This window comes from Candoia aspera, chromosome 2 (assembly GCF_035149785.1).
Source record: "Candoia aspera isolate rCanAsp1 chromosome 2, rCanAsp1.hap2, whole genome shotgun sequence".
NCBI lineage: Eukaryota > Metazoa > Chordata > Lepidosauria > Squamata > Boidae > Candoia > Candoia aspera.
Genome location: NC_086154.1, coordinates 214,713,515 through 214,726,927, shown reverse-complemented (window position 1 = coordinate 214,726,927; position 13,413 = coordinate 214,713,515). Strand labels below are relative to the sequence as shown.

The following is a 13,413-nucleotide window of genomic DNA, read 5'->3' as shown; positions in this document are numbered from 1 at the left end:
GAGAATGATTTAATGTCAATTCTAGAGAATTCTATAGAATACAAAATGATGGGAGAAATTGGATGATGATGATCATTTCAGATGGTAACAACAACAACAGTGGTAACAACAATAGTATGGGATCAACAGCAAATGGCAGAACCTTCCATCCTCTTAGGCTGCAACAGCTGCTGGAGTATTTATTTATTTATTACTCAAATTTAGCCACCGCCCATCTCCCCCAGAAGAGGGACACAAGTATGCCTTGTGATGTCTTTGATCTAAGACAGAAAACTTTTCAGGATGTGGGCAGCACCACATAATTTTGCACAAGCACCCCACCCCCCAAATAACTGTAAAAGTTGCCAAAATATCATGATACTCCAAATTAGGACATAAAAATCTTAAAAGGTTTGATTGCCATTGTCATTGTCATCATCAACATCATAAAAAAATATGAAGGCCAGTGGGTGAAATCTCAGGTCCTCATGGATGCCTATATTGCTGGCCATTGTTTAAGCTAAATCTCATTGGATTTTATGATTATATTACTGTTGCTAGAAAGACAAGTATATTTGAAACTAAAAATAGTATTAAAGTATATCTTATCAAGTTTTTAAAGAGTTCACTGTCTCCTGTGTCATAATCTGCATGTCAGGGATTCTGGTTTTACTCATACATAAAAAATAAAGATGAAAGAGCTGTGTCTGTTTTGTTAAATATATGTTGCCCTTCATGATGGCTGCACAGCTCTACTTTCTTGTTCAAACTTCAAAAGCAATCACCATTATTAATTCATGTTTGACACACAACTTAAGGGGAATCTCTAAATTTTCTTCAGTTAGATTTTAATTCCAAAAAGATTGCCATTTAAACATATGGTATTTTTGTAAACCCCATTTCCTTAAATGTTACCTTTTTTAAAAAACAAAGTAAATTGCCTTGTGCTGTTTCCATTATTGCTATGAATTTATTTTTTATATATATTTTTTCTGCTGTTGCTGATTCTGAGTTAACAGCACTTAAACATTTATACAGTTTCTCTCATATAAAATTAATATAAGTGAGTAAAATGTTTTTGCTTACTTTGGCAGTCACCCAAGCCATCAGTATTGCCATGCTCTATGTCCTGCTCAAAGGCCAATCTAAGTAACAGAAAGAAATAGAGAATAGCATGAATTAATGCACATATGTGCTCTGCTACATAGAATTCATAGAGACAACAAATGAAATAAAAAAGAAAATTATGTTTTTAATAGTTGCACTGTACAAGCACAAAATAATTCATTTTGCTTTACTCTTCAGTTACTCCTTTAGGAGAACATTTCTATATGAATATTTTTCTTTAAAAATACAGGATTGCATTAAGAGCTTTTTCCTGTCACCAGGACTATTCCCAAAGAATAATAGAGAAAAGGAGAAAAAACGTTCTTCATCAGTTATACTTCTCCATGCAGTTCATTCCCAGTATTTTTCAAGGTTCTCCAAACTCAGAGGTGAGCAGAGATACAGGAGTCTTCAGAGAGGCAGAGAATTAATGAAGCTGTTATTCCAATAGGATGCATGTGTGGGTATGTGTGGAGAGAGGGCGAGATGAGGGACAGGTAAGTGTTAAGATATACAACTATCCTTTAACATCCAAATTAAATAAGGAACCATCTAGATACTTTCCAACTGCTATTTTCAGGTGAAATTTGATATGGATGCTATGTTAAAATAATCTAAGGTCAATACTTTAGACATTCACAAATGAAAGACAAATGATACCTGCCTACAAGGAGCTGGTAGTGTAAGCTCTCTTGAAGAGAGATTCCTATCCCTTTCACCCACTTGCCAACCTTCTCTTTCCAGAGAAGACTGTCTAGAAATTGGTAGTACTGTAAATCAACTACAAAGGATACTAGAAGAAATTGATTATCTGTATCCTTGCCAGTCACAGGACAGAAACAGTGACCAGACAGGAGCTGGTCACTCTGGTGGATGACCTTCAATGAGATCCAGATGTGGGGGGAGTCTTGCTGTCATTTGATACCACTTCCTATTGTATCCTTCTGGACTTCCAGCAAGTGCTAGGGGTGGGAAATAATTCCATGGTGGTTCCACATCTACCTGAGTGGGTGATTCCAGGTGGTCATGGGAGGAAAGTTCCTGAATTCATGGAAATTCTAATATGACACCTGTCAAGGATCTGTGCTTCTCCCTGTGCTGTCTAGTATCTGAGAAGTTATGCATTGGCTCAAAGTAAGGATGATCCCCAATTATGCATTGCTACCCTGGGCCAAGCCAGAGATGGTATGAAAGTCCTGAATCAATATCTGGAGGCTATGAGGACCTGGATGTGGCAAAACAAGTTCAAATTTAAATCCTAACAGGAAGGAGCTGCTAACTGTCAGTAAACATCTGAATGATCTAATAACATTGACTCTAAAAGAATGGGGTCATCCTCCCCACAAAAGACATGGGTTGTGACTTGGGGTTCCTATTGGACTTTCAGCTCCTTCTCAAGCAGCAGATGGAAGCTGTGGCCAAGAAGGCCTTTACCAAGCTTTGGCTGATGAGCCAGTTGCAACTCCATGTGGACCACTCATGTCTTGGTCACCAATCAATTAAACTATTGCAACACACTCTGATACAATCTTTGAAAACAACTGGTGCAAATTGGGGCAGCTAGACTACTGGTAAAACAACTTGCCCATCATGAACAATACCAATTATATTTTTCTGTTACGCTCCATGTAAACATCTCCATGTAGCATACAGATAACAAGCATAACAGGGCTAGAGTTAAGGTTAGACTTTGTGATGTTACAATCTTTTGATGAAACTTGGTAAACTTGAAATAAACATGGCAGCATTTATTTTTTTTAAATCAGAGGGCATCCAAGGCTCATTTTATGGCTTATGGGCTGCAGAACAGGAGACAGGAAATGTTAGAGACTAGCAAGTCAGTATTAAGTTGGAAAAACTGAGAACAATTTGCTCCGTCTTGAGAGGACTTTTTGAACTAGATGAAAAAACCAAGCACCAGGCCAGACTAGGTCAATCCTAGACTGAGCTAATATAGCACTAGTTTCCTTATAACAATGTTGTAATGATGAAGATGTAATAGGAACTTTACGATTCTTTTCTCAGTTTAGAATGTGGTTCAGTTTTTGTTTGTTTTTTGGGGTAATGTTTTTTGATTAAAAGAAGCAGATCTTATTGAATCCAAAGCACCGCACAGCCCTAATATTTATGTATCTTCATCCTTAATCAGAAAAAAGTTTGTCTGAAATACTACTCTGGAAGCAGAGACAATAAAAAGAATGCAAACATTCCTTCCTCTTTTTTTTTGTCATGTACATTTTTGTCTGTAGGTTTCCAATGAAGCTTCTAAGTAATGTTCAAAAGTGTATTGCTCAGTATTATAACTGAAACGTATACATTCTCCCAAGGGCAATTAAAACTTACGCTGCTCCAGGTAGAAGCTGCATGCATGCTCCACTTTCTTTCATCCATCCACAGTATGGGTCCCTAGAAGCTATGCAGGCCCTTGATAGAAGAAACATGTATAAATCATTCTAGAAATTCTTTGTTATTACTACTACTGTGTCAGCATCAACATATCAATATATGTATTGAAGAGGTGGTGATATCAAGGAATACGTACTTTTTGCACTTGCCATGACGCTCACACCTTCCCAGAGGAACTCTTATCAAACAGTTTGAAAATGCTACATAGAGGGCACTGCTTTGCTTGTCCAGTTGCATACCCATAATTCTCTTGTCCTCCACCCCATCATAGCTGCACCTAATTTGGACGAAGGGGAAACAGTCATTTCCATCATTCTTGAAGACTTCAATTATAAAATAAAAATTTCTAAGAAAGAATAAAATCAGGTGCATACACATTTTCCACTTAGAATAATACCTTTGGATGACCAAATTCAAACCCTTTATGATATGAGCCAAATTTTTGATTTGATGAAGTGTACCAAAGAGATGGGAGGCAATGTAAGTTGTTACAGAGCCACAGATATGACTTGTCATTCCCTTCTGGTATGGATCTAGGACAACCAATGGAAGAAGGTCCTGGAGAATGGGTGGGAGGAAAAGGATCTGTTCCTCACCTTTCCCTCTGAAGCCATCATATAATTGAGCCATATTTTGAAGAATATCCTAATAAACTCACAGCTATCATAAACTGAGAAAAGGAATGGCTTTGCTTTTTATTTTTTATTTATTTATAAATTTATTCACTGCCCATCTCCACCTCATGGGGGACGCTTTGCTTTTCATTCTTCTACATGTAAAGGAAGCCTTTATAAACCATTTCGCGTATAAAGGAGCAAAAATATATGTAGTTTTTCTGCAGGGCCAGAAAGTCTAGTTCACTCCTTCAGCCCTCACTCTAAGAGCTAGCTTCACAACCGTATGCAACGATGTTTATCAGATCCCTGGGAAGAAAGGACAGGATACAGCACTGACGGCCAGTATGATGGCAATATGCAGAATGGGAGAGTCTTGAATGGAAATTTGGATCTAAAATAAGAGAAAGTGTTTATACAGGCTGACCCCAGAAGTAGAGTACAACAGAAAAGAAGCAAAATAAAATTCTCAGAACGTTTTTGGACATATTTATGTATTGTTTTAATTTGTCAATTAAGTAAACTGACTTATCAAGTCATCTCAATGTTCCTTTTCTTTTTCAGACCAAAAAGAATTAGCCACGCTATTAGTAGTTCTCCATAAATTTGGAAGCACATGTACCTTTTTTCCAGGAAATCCTCTATGGCTATTGAGAATTGCCTGGCTGTAGGTCCACGGGAGGAGGTAAATGAATTGGCTTGCCATATAAATGAAGCCCTTGCCTCCTAACAAAACTAATGACATACCCTGACATACGACATATCTCGAGGGCCCCTTAATACCCCCAAATTCCTCTCTGGCCCTAATGGGTATTTGTAGAGGCCACTTGGCTTCTAGGTATTCCTCAGCAGTTTAAGCATTTGTTTATTTATATCCTGTCTTTACCCCAGGGACAATTTTTTCCCCCACAATGACCCTGTTGGGCAGATTGAGCTAAGAAAGAGTGACTGACTAGGGTTAGTCAATGAGCTTCCATGGCTGAAATACTTGAACTTGAGCCTAATCCAACACCTTAACCATGACACAAATTTTGTTTTCCCTCCCTCCCTCCCTTCCTGGGTTTCCTGAATGATCACAGCAGTGAATGCAGTCCAGAAATAGAGCATCAAATTACACTAGGTTGCGCAGCAATGATGACCATGAATCAAGTATGGAAAAGCAAGGACATCAGCCTGGCAACTACTTGCAGATTAGTCCGCACTATTGTGTTTCCCATAGGTACCTATGATTGCGAAAGTTGGACCATGAGAAAGCTAGACAGGAGGAAAATCGACTCGTTCAAGCTGTGGTGTTGGAGAAGGCTCCTGCACATTCCTTGGTCAGCAAAGGTGACAAACAAGCAAGTACTGAAGCATATAAAACCAGACATATCACTGGTGGCAAAATCACAAAACTCCACCTTACTTATTTTGGCCATGTAATGCGATCAAACTTGCTGGAAAAGGCAGTTATGCTTGGAATGGTCGGCGGTAAAAGGAAATGAGGCTGCCAAAAAACATGCTGGCTAGACACCATCAAAGGCAACACCAGCCAGAGCATTAAACAACTAAAAGAAGCCATACAAGATCAGAAAACGTGGAGAGAGCTGGTCCATAGAAGTGCCGAGAATCGGACATGACTGAATGGATAGCATCTACCTACCTACCTACCTACAGAACTGGAGACAGGAAGTGATTGTTGAAAGATATACTGATGCACCGTTACAACTGGAGTGAAATTCAAACAAAATCCCAAATAATTTTCTCAGAGGCAAGGCGGCGTCTCTTTGAATGCCTTGCATTCTACTATTTGCATTTGATCTGTATACATGTGTACTCATGTCTGTAGTATAATTATTTACTGGGAAGTGTTGCTTTTAAACTTTTTTTCCCATAAGGAAATTAAAGTCTATTACAATACAAAAGAGAATAATATATTTTAAAATTAAATAATACAAAATAATTGCCCTAGGGATTCTCCCCCATGAGAATAAAAGTAATAGATACGAATTCAGAACTAATTTGTTGGTAAATAATGTAATAAAAGAAATAACCATTGATACACACTTTTCAGAGTTGTAAATGCTCATCTCCTCCAGGAAAAGGCTGTCATTTAGAAAACCACTGTTTCCTGTCCTGACCAAGAACTTCAAAATAATTCCTTTCTCTGATCCAAGGAAAACCACAGTATGATTCTGATTTGGGCCAGCAGCATTATCTACAGCAATTTTCGTCAAGCGGTATCTGGAATGACAGCATTATAGTTTTAATCGCTTTTAATTCTGCACTTAAACAGATAGAAATTCTTTTCCCAGCACAAAATCAGGTCTAGCCTGGGTCAAGATGAAACTACCACAAGATTGATTTATGTATCTATTCAGTGCTTTACAACACATCTGAAGAACTGACAGGTTATAACTTTTGACAGTTTCAAAGTTTGACTGAAGTTTATTGCATGGATTTTTAGACACATACACACACTCACTCTCTCTCTGACAAAGGTGTTTTAGATCAGGCATGTGTACCTTCATTATATCAGTCAGCAGCTGCTTGAAGAAGCAATGTGCAGCACCTTTGCCTGGCTTGAATCAACATACTGCACATCTATGGTAATACAATATGCAGGGCACACAATGTGCAAAGCTATGCTTGTGCTTCGCAATGTGAAAATAATTACATATTTTTTAATGTTGTTGGATTCTTAATCAGAAAACTAGTTTCTTCAAACCTGTATAACCCCCCCCCCCAAATATCTTAAAATATGTAAATACTCTCATATATGTGAATGTGTATGGATAAAGCAATGTGTAAATCTACTTGAAAAATGAAGTTTACATATCAGCTGGTATATTTTCCAGATACTCTAAATTACAGATTCTGAAGGCTGCTGGCTTATATATCCTTGAAGGAGGAAAGTATTATTTTTTTCTTATGCTGACACAGGATTATTTGGATGTCAACATTACCCTCTGAACATTTGTGTAAACACTGGAGCTTCCTTAACATATCCTGACAGATCTCAGTACATCCTGAAAACATCCCACCAGAAATTTTATATCCGGCCAATGTTCCCTTCAGCTACCTGATAATTTTATTCAGAATTTTCTATTTGAGTCATTTAAAATTATGACTCAAATGTAAACACAGAAATTAGTGTTTCCTTTGAGATATGGTTTGAGGGAAACCTGGTAGAAATTAGTAACTTTTTCCCAGTCACTACAGTTTATCTAACAGTAGTATGACAATCACCTTGTTCCTATTCTAGCTCATAAAAACTTGAAACCTGTCATAATTGACTACTTCAATGGTCCATCTATTTAAGCATTAGATTTCAAAATATAGCCAGTTCAGTTTAGAGAGATTCTATTAGATCTCTTTGAAGGCTTCATGGAATTCCAGCATCTTGAATAATTTGATCACATCTATATACTTACTTTATTGACTTCAATACTCCTGATTTCAGATTATTTTACAACAATATTTTAAACCATATTGATCCCAGCACAGATTTCTGGGGCCTCCACCAGGAACTGTCCTCTGTTTGCTTAACCAATTATCAGTTAAAGTCCTAGATTAATGAGAACCAGGACAGACATGTGGGAGTTCGAAATTAGAGTGCAATCTTGAATTTGAAAGAAATAGGAAGGAACACTATTTACCTGACCATTGTACGCAGAAACCATGGCTTGTTGACAATTGAGGGTACTGCTTCATCCATGAGAGAATGTGTTTTGATAAAGTTTAGTGTGTCATCTGGGAATTCATTGGAGGATGTGTATTTTTCAAGTGATGTGGAGCCTGCACAGGAACCTGGCCTAAATCAAAAACAGGTTGGGAGGAAATATGATTATGTTGCCTCTTAGTGCAAATATTCTACACAAATGGCTTTTATGAGCATCTGCTATTAGCTGAGAATATGCCAGAGGCTTTGTAGAAGAAACTGAACAATACATAAACCTCCAATTGAAGCACTCTTGTATTTCTCTTTGGTCTAGTCATTCTATGATGCTAGCTTAGCATTCAACAGTCACTTCCACGAATACTAAATTTAGGACTATTCGTAAATATAAATATCTTTAACAGATTATGAAGTTTGTAAAGATATGTTCATAGTTCATCCATCTACATGGAACCCAACAAACATATACATAGTCTGGTAATGTTCTGCTCACATTTAAGGCATATTTCACATTTGTTTCTGAAAGGCTCAACTGTGTTGAATGTTCTGCTGGTCACTGATCGAATAAATACATACTACTATTACTATTACTATGTTGAATGTAGAAGGGAAATTTTACATTTTTTTTCCTGGAACTGTAATATCAAGCTGCTGTAAAAAACACAACTTGGAGGGCAAATGCAGTCAGCAGCAAAGAGTAAGCATCCCCTTTTCTATGGCTCCCAAGAACAATTTATTTTTGACACTTATGAAAACTTGAGCCTTGGAAGCATTAATATGTAGAGCCTTTTAATAAGACACAGTGTTATCTATCTTGCATTACAGTACAAATGTGCTCAGTTTATTCTTGGAATCTCCCCATACTTTTATGGCAACTGGGCCAAAATAGTTATATACTGGCAGCAAAAGAATCTGTTTTCTTTTGCTGACTATGTCCTACCCCTTGATTCCCCTTTTTGTACTTTCTTCTTGTTTACAGTAAGGCTGATTGTCCAAACTTTGAATTGTGGGGGTTGGAGGGGTGGGGAAACCCACTGAAAATCCACACATCAGGCTGAGTAACTAGAAATACATCTGAATTAAATATAAAGAACACTATCTTCTTTATAAATTATAATTGTATATGATATAGAGTTGCAATTTTACAGTGCTTACAGCATTGGATTAAAAAAGAGTCTCTATTATTATGCAAACAAAAAGTATGCATGCATGAGAAATCTGCAGAGGTTGTCATTGGGATCAGTGCAGGTCAAAACTGAAATGACTAAAATGTAAATATTCTAAGAAGAAAAAGGGAAGGTGGAACAAGAAAGAACAGTTCCTGTCTGTAGGTCAAGAATCAAAAGCAACAAATCAACAAATTTGTTTCTGCTTGTTTGCATTATATTATTGCTTGGCTTCCTTTTTTAAATGAACCATATATCAATAACACTAAAAACGATTAAAAATTGGAAGAAAAAAGGAGTAACCTCCTCTTAGCTGACAATTAACTATACATATGTAATTTTAAAATGAATTACAAATTTTAAACATCCATATTCAACAATTCTATGCAAAACGACAATTGTTTATATAAAAGCAATGTATCATGAAATACTTTGCTAATGTAGCTAAAAATGGATACAAAAATTGAACAAAACAATCCTTAATAGAAGAGTTCTTTGACTTTGGATTACTCTCTAACACAAGTGCCCTGATCATCTTCATTGCCCTTCTCTGAACGTAATGTATTTTGCTTGAATCCCTGAACAGTGGTGCCCACACTTGGCCATGATATTCAAGGAAGGGTCTAACCAACACAGAATAAAATGGAATTGTTATTTTTGTTATTTGGAAAATATACTTCTAGTGATAGAGCCTAAAATTTCATTTGCTTGTTTTGCAGCCTTATCACATTGCTGACACACATTTAATTTGTAGTCAGCTATTCCAAGAGCTTTTCATTCAGTAAAACTGTCAAACTGAATGTCCCTCATTTGATACCTGGGCATTTGATTTTTGTTTCCTAAGTGAAGAACCTTGCATTTGTCTGTACAGTTTTTTTCAGGCCATCTTGGTAACATTTTTTTTTTCAGCCCAAGTTTCTACCCTATCAAAATCATTTCTGAAATGCACTTCTATCATCTAGGGTATTACTAAGTCCACCCAATTTTGTGTCTCTTGCAATAATAAACATTCCTTCTACCTCTTAATCAAAGTCATTGATAAAAATGTTGAAGAATACAGAACCTAGAACTGGACCTTGATGAAGGACCACTTAAGGACAAGCTATACATCTACTTTATTGTTATGCCATCAAGCCCACAGTTATCTAACTTGTAATCAGAATATGATGAGGTACTTTGTCAATGTTTAACTGAAATCAAGATATATTACAGTTACAGTATTTAAATAATCTACTAAGGAGGTTAACTAATAAAAAAATAAGGTTAGTTTAATAGGGCTTATTTCTGACAATGCACGCTAACCACTGGTAATGCCTGCATTGTTTTCAATGACATGCTCTAGAATCTTCCCAGATACTGACATCAGACTGATGGGTCAACAATTCCCTGTATCCTTCTTTTTCTCCCTTATGAATATAGAGACACCAAATGATCTCCTCTAGTATTCTGGTTCTTCATCCATTCTCTAGGATTTCTCAAAGATTACATCAAAATTTGGTCAGATTAGTAGCAAGTACTTTAGGGAACAGTTCACTGAGCCTTAAGATTTAAACACATTCAAAATAATAAGTATTCCCTAAATATCACCTTATTGATGAGTTCTGGTAAGTTTAGTAAGAAGTAGCAGGACTTGTATAATTTGAAATGAAGTTGGAATTTGTGACCAACTTTCCTGCACATAATCATCTTTCTGATTCTGTTGTTGTTGTTTATTCGTTTAGTCGCTTCCGACTCTTCATGACTTCATGGACCAGCCCACGCCAGAGCTTCCTGTCCGTCGTCAACACCCCCAGCTCCCCCAGGGATGAGTCCGTCACCTCTAGAATATCATCCATCCATCTTGCCCTTGGTCGGCCCCTCTTCCTTTTGCCTTCCACTCTCCCTAGCATCAGCACCTTCTCCAGGGTGTCCTGTCTTCTCATTATGTGGCCAAAGTATTTCAGTTTTGCTCTGATTCTATAAATGCCTCTATCTTCCCACTGCATGTAGTTTTACTGATTTATTTACATGCTTAAATCAAGAAACGGAAGGGAACAAGCACCAGGAATGAGAAATTGTTTCCAGTTCTATTTAGATGTATATTTTAGAAGATCCAATGCTCATTCAGTCTGTACTCATTAAATGTTATTTGCATTCCTAAAAATATGAATTTTCATTGAAAAAGAACTGCCGAGGACACAATATATCTGGTGTGTGTCACACCAAGTTTTAGTTGTAATAAGGGAGAATGTTTACCCTTCATGAAAAGCATAGCTATAGGTCTTCTAAGAGGCTGGGTGGATCCTATGGGATGCATACTTGGAGGACAGGTAGAGCACTGCCTAGTAGATAACATTTGGAGAATTCTTCTCAGGTAAAAAACATTGGAAATGCTTTCAGAAGTTACTATTGTGGCTATATTTGGAACAGAAATTGGAACTTAAACTGAAGGAATAATTCCTTCTTTCATAGAATTTGAGCCACTGGCCTGGATAACAGGAGAACATGATCTTTCATGGCATAGGGCCTGGTTACTTAAGGGACTGCCTATCCTCAATAGCATCTGCCCAGCTGATTCAATTCTGCATGGTTGGTATGCTCCAGGTTCCTTCAGTTAAACTATGTCATCTATGGGACCCTGGAAGTGTGCCTTCTCTGTAGCAGCACCTGCCCTCTGAAACAAAGTTCCCTTTGAGATCTGGATGCCTCCTACTCCACTACTGTTGGAGGCCTTTGGTGAGGGACAGTGAGACCCTTTGCTTTATCATACTTGCCATCTTTTATCTTTATATTTTATCGATTTTTATTACAATTTCTTTGTTTGATTGTTGTGAGCTGCCCAGAGTTGTTGAGAGTCCAGTGGCAAACATTGTCAGTGGTTGATTCCTCTGATCATGGGAGACTGACCGAGATTAGTGGATTTTATAATTTATTTTACTCCCCACCACATTTTTGGCATAAACTTAAAGATAGCTGCATGCCTGGGACAGAACTGATTCAATAAATGCTCTTTGAAAAGACTCTTACCATTGTTGAATCGTCTCTTATGACATTCCATGTATTGGCATTGTCCCTTTCCTAGAACTTAAGCTGGGTGGCAGCAGTGGATAGCCTCATAAACCGAATTTGGTGTTGGAGGTAGATTACCTGCAGTGCTAATTTTGCTTTATGAAGGGCTACCAAGATAGTGAAAGGACTGGAAACCAAGTCCTGCAAGGTACAGTTAAAAGACCCAGGTATGTTCAGCTTTCAAAAGAGAAGGTTGAGAGGGGATTTGAAGGGTTGTTATGTTGTAGAGGGTTTGGACTTATTCTCACTTGCTCCAGAGGGCAAGACTAGAACTAATGGGATGAAACTTCAAGGATGTACAGTAGATACATATTAGACACCAGGAAAAACTTCTTGACAATAAAAACTGTCAACCAGCAGCACAGGTTACTGCATTGAGTGGTTTCTTCTCCTTCACTGGAGGTTTTTACACAGAGGCTGCATAGTCATCTATTGGGGATGGTGTAGTGAGTCCTGCAGGGTTGGACTTGACAACTTCTTAGGTCCCTTCCAACTCTATGATTCTATGATATGGGAATAAGAATTGCTACTTGGGGCAACGATGGCAGTAGCTTGTGTCTGCTCTGACCATCTTTTGCTTGACTGCATATGAGCGTTAGGACCTACAAAACAGCATAAAGCGGCTATGGCTTAAAGCACCCACAGTGGCAGTGTTTTTGGGCCAGAACTAAAAGCAGCAAAGGCATCGGCACAAATAATAAATTGCAGAGCTAGAAATGGAGAAACTTTTCTCTGCCCAGGAAGCAACGGGCTTGCAGACTATCCCTTCTATTGCTGAAGCAATTAACCTATTGCTTCTGCCTATTAATGAGGATGACTGAGAATAACCTACACTGAGGCACTGTCATTATGTGCTAAGTTCTTACCTTGATATTTTTCTTAGGAAAATATTGAACTTTCCTTTACTTTCTAAAAATAAATTGTACAGTTTGGTTGTCTTCTTACCATAATTTTTCTCACTTTCCTGACTGAATCCTTTATCAAGAGCGACAGGTCTTAGTTTTTGCCTTTGTATGAGTCACACTCAGATTGCTTCTGCATTTGCCTCCACTTCTTAACTCCTGCATTTACACTATGCATTAAATCTCCCATGAAATGAAAACCAAAGGACTTCCAGCCCTGGCATTGCTGCACACTTAACAGAAATGTACCTGGGCTTTGGCACTCTTTCATCGGGAACTGGTGTCCATATTGAATCTGGAGACTTCTGTTCTTTGAATCTCCCAGTAAACACACTGGCAATGTCGAGAATATTGTAAGCACAGACAGCAGAGCCAGGGATGCTGCAATGTGACATTTCCAGAAATAGTTACTCATTCTTAAGTTATGCATCTTTCTCACCCCTCTCCCTCCCTCCCTCCCTCCCTCCCTCCCTCCCTTCCTCTGAGAAACATGCAGCTGTCATAGGCCATTCAATTCTGAATCTTGCAACCTC

At 37.8% G+C, this 13,413-nt stretch overlaps 1 protein-coding gene across 1 annotated transcript in view; it reads right to left on the bottom strand.

Annotated features, from left to right (window-relative positions):
• The window catches only part of SEMA6A (semaphorin 6A), a 177,995-nt gene that overhangs the window by 43,018 nt on the left and 121,564 nt on the right, over positions 1-13,413 (bottom strand). The window contains exons 11-16 of the mRNA XM_063295310.1: positions 13,130-13,261; positions 7,745-7,900; positions 6,153-6,329; positions 3,629-3,769; positions 3,430-3,510; positions 1,066-1,124 (exon numbers count right to left, since the gene is read on the bottom strand). Of these exons, the coding sequence (XP_063151380.1) occupies positions 1,066-1,124; positions 3,430-3,510; positions 3,629-3,769; positions 6,153-6,329; positions 7,745-7,900; positions 13,130-13,261 (746 nt within the window). The remainder of the gene's footprint in view (positions 1-1,065; positions 1,125-3,429; positions 3,511-3,628; positions 3,770-6,152; positions 6,330-7,744; positions 7,901-13,129; positions 13,262-13,413) is intronic.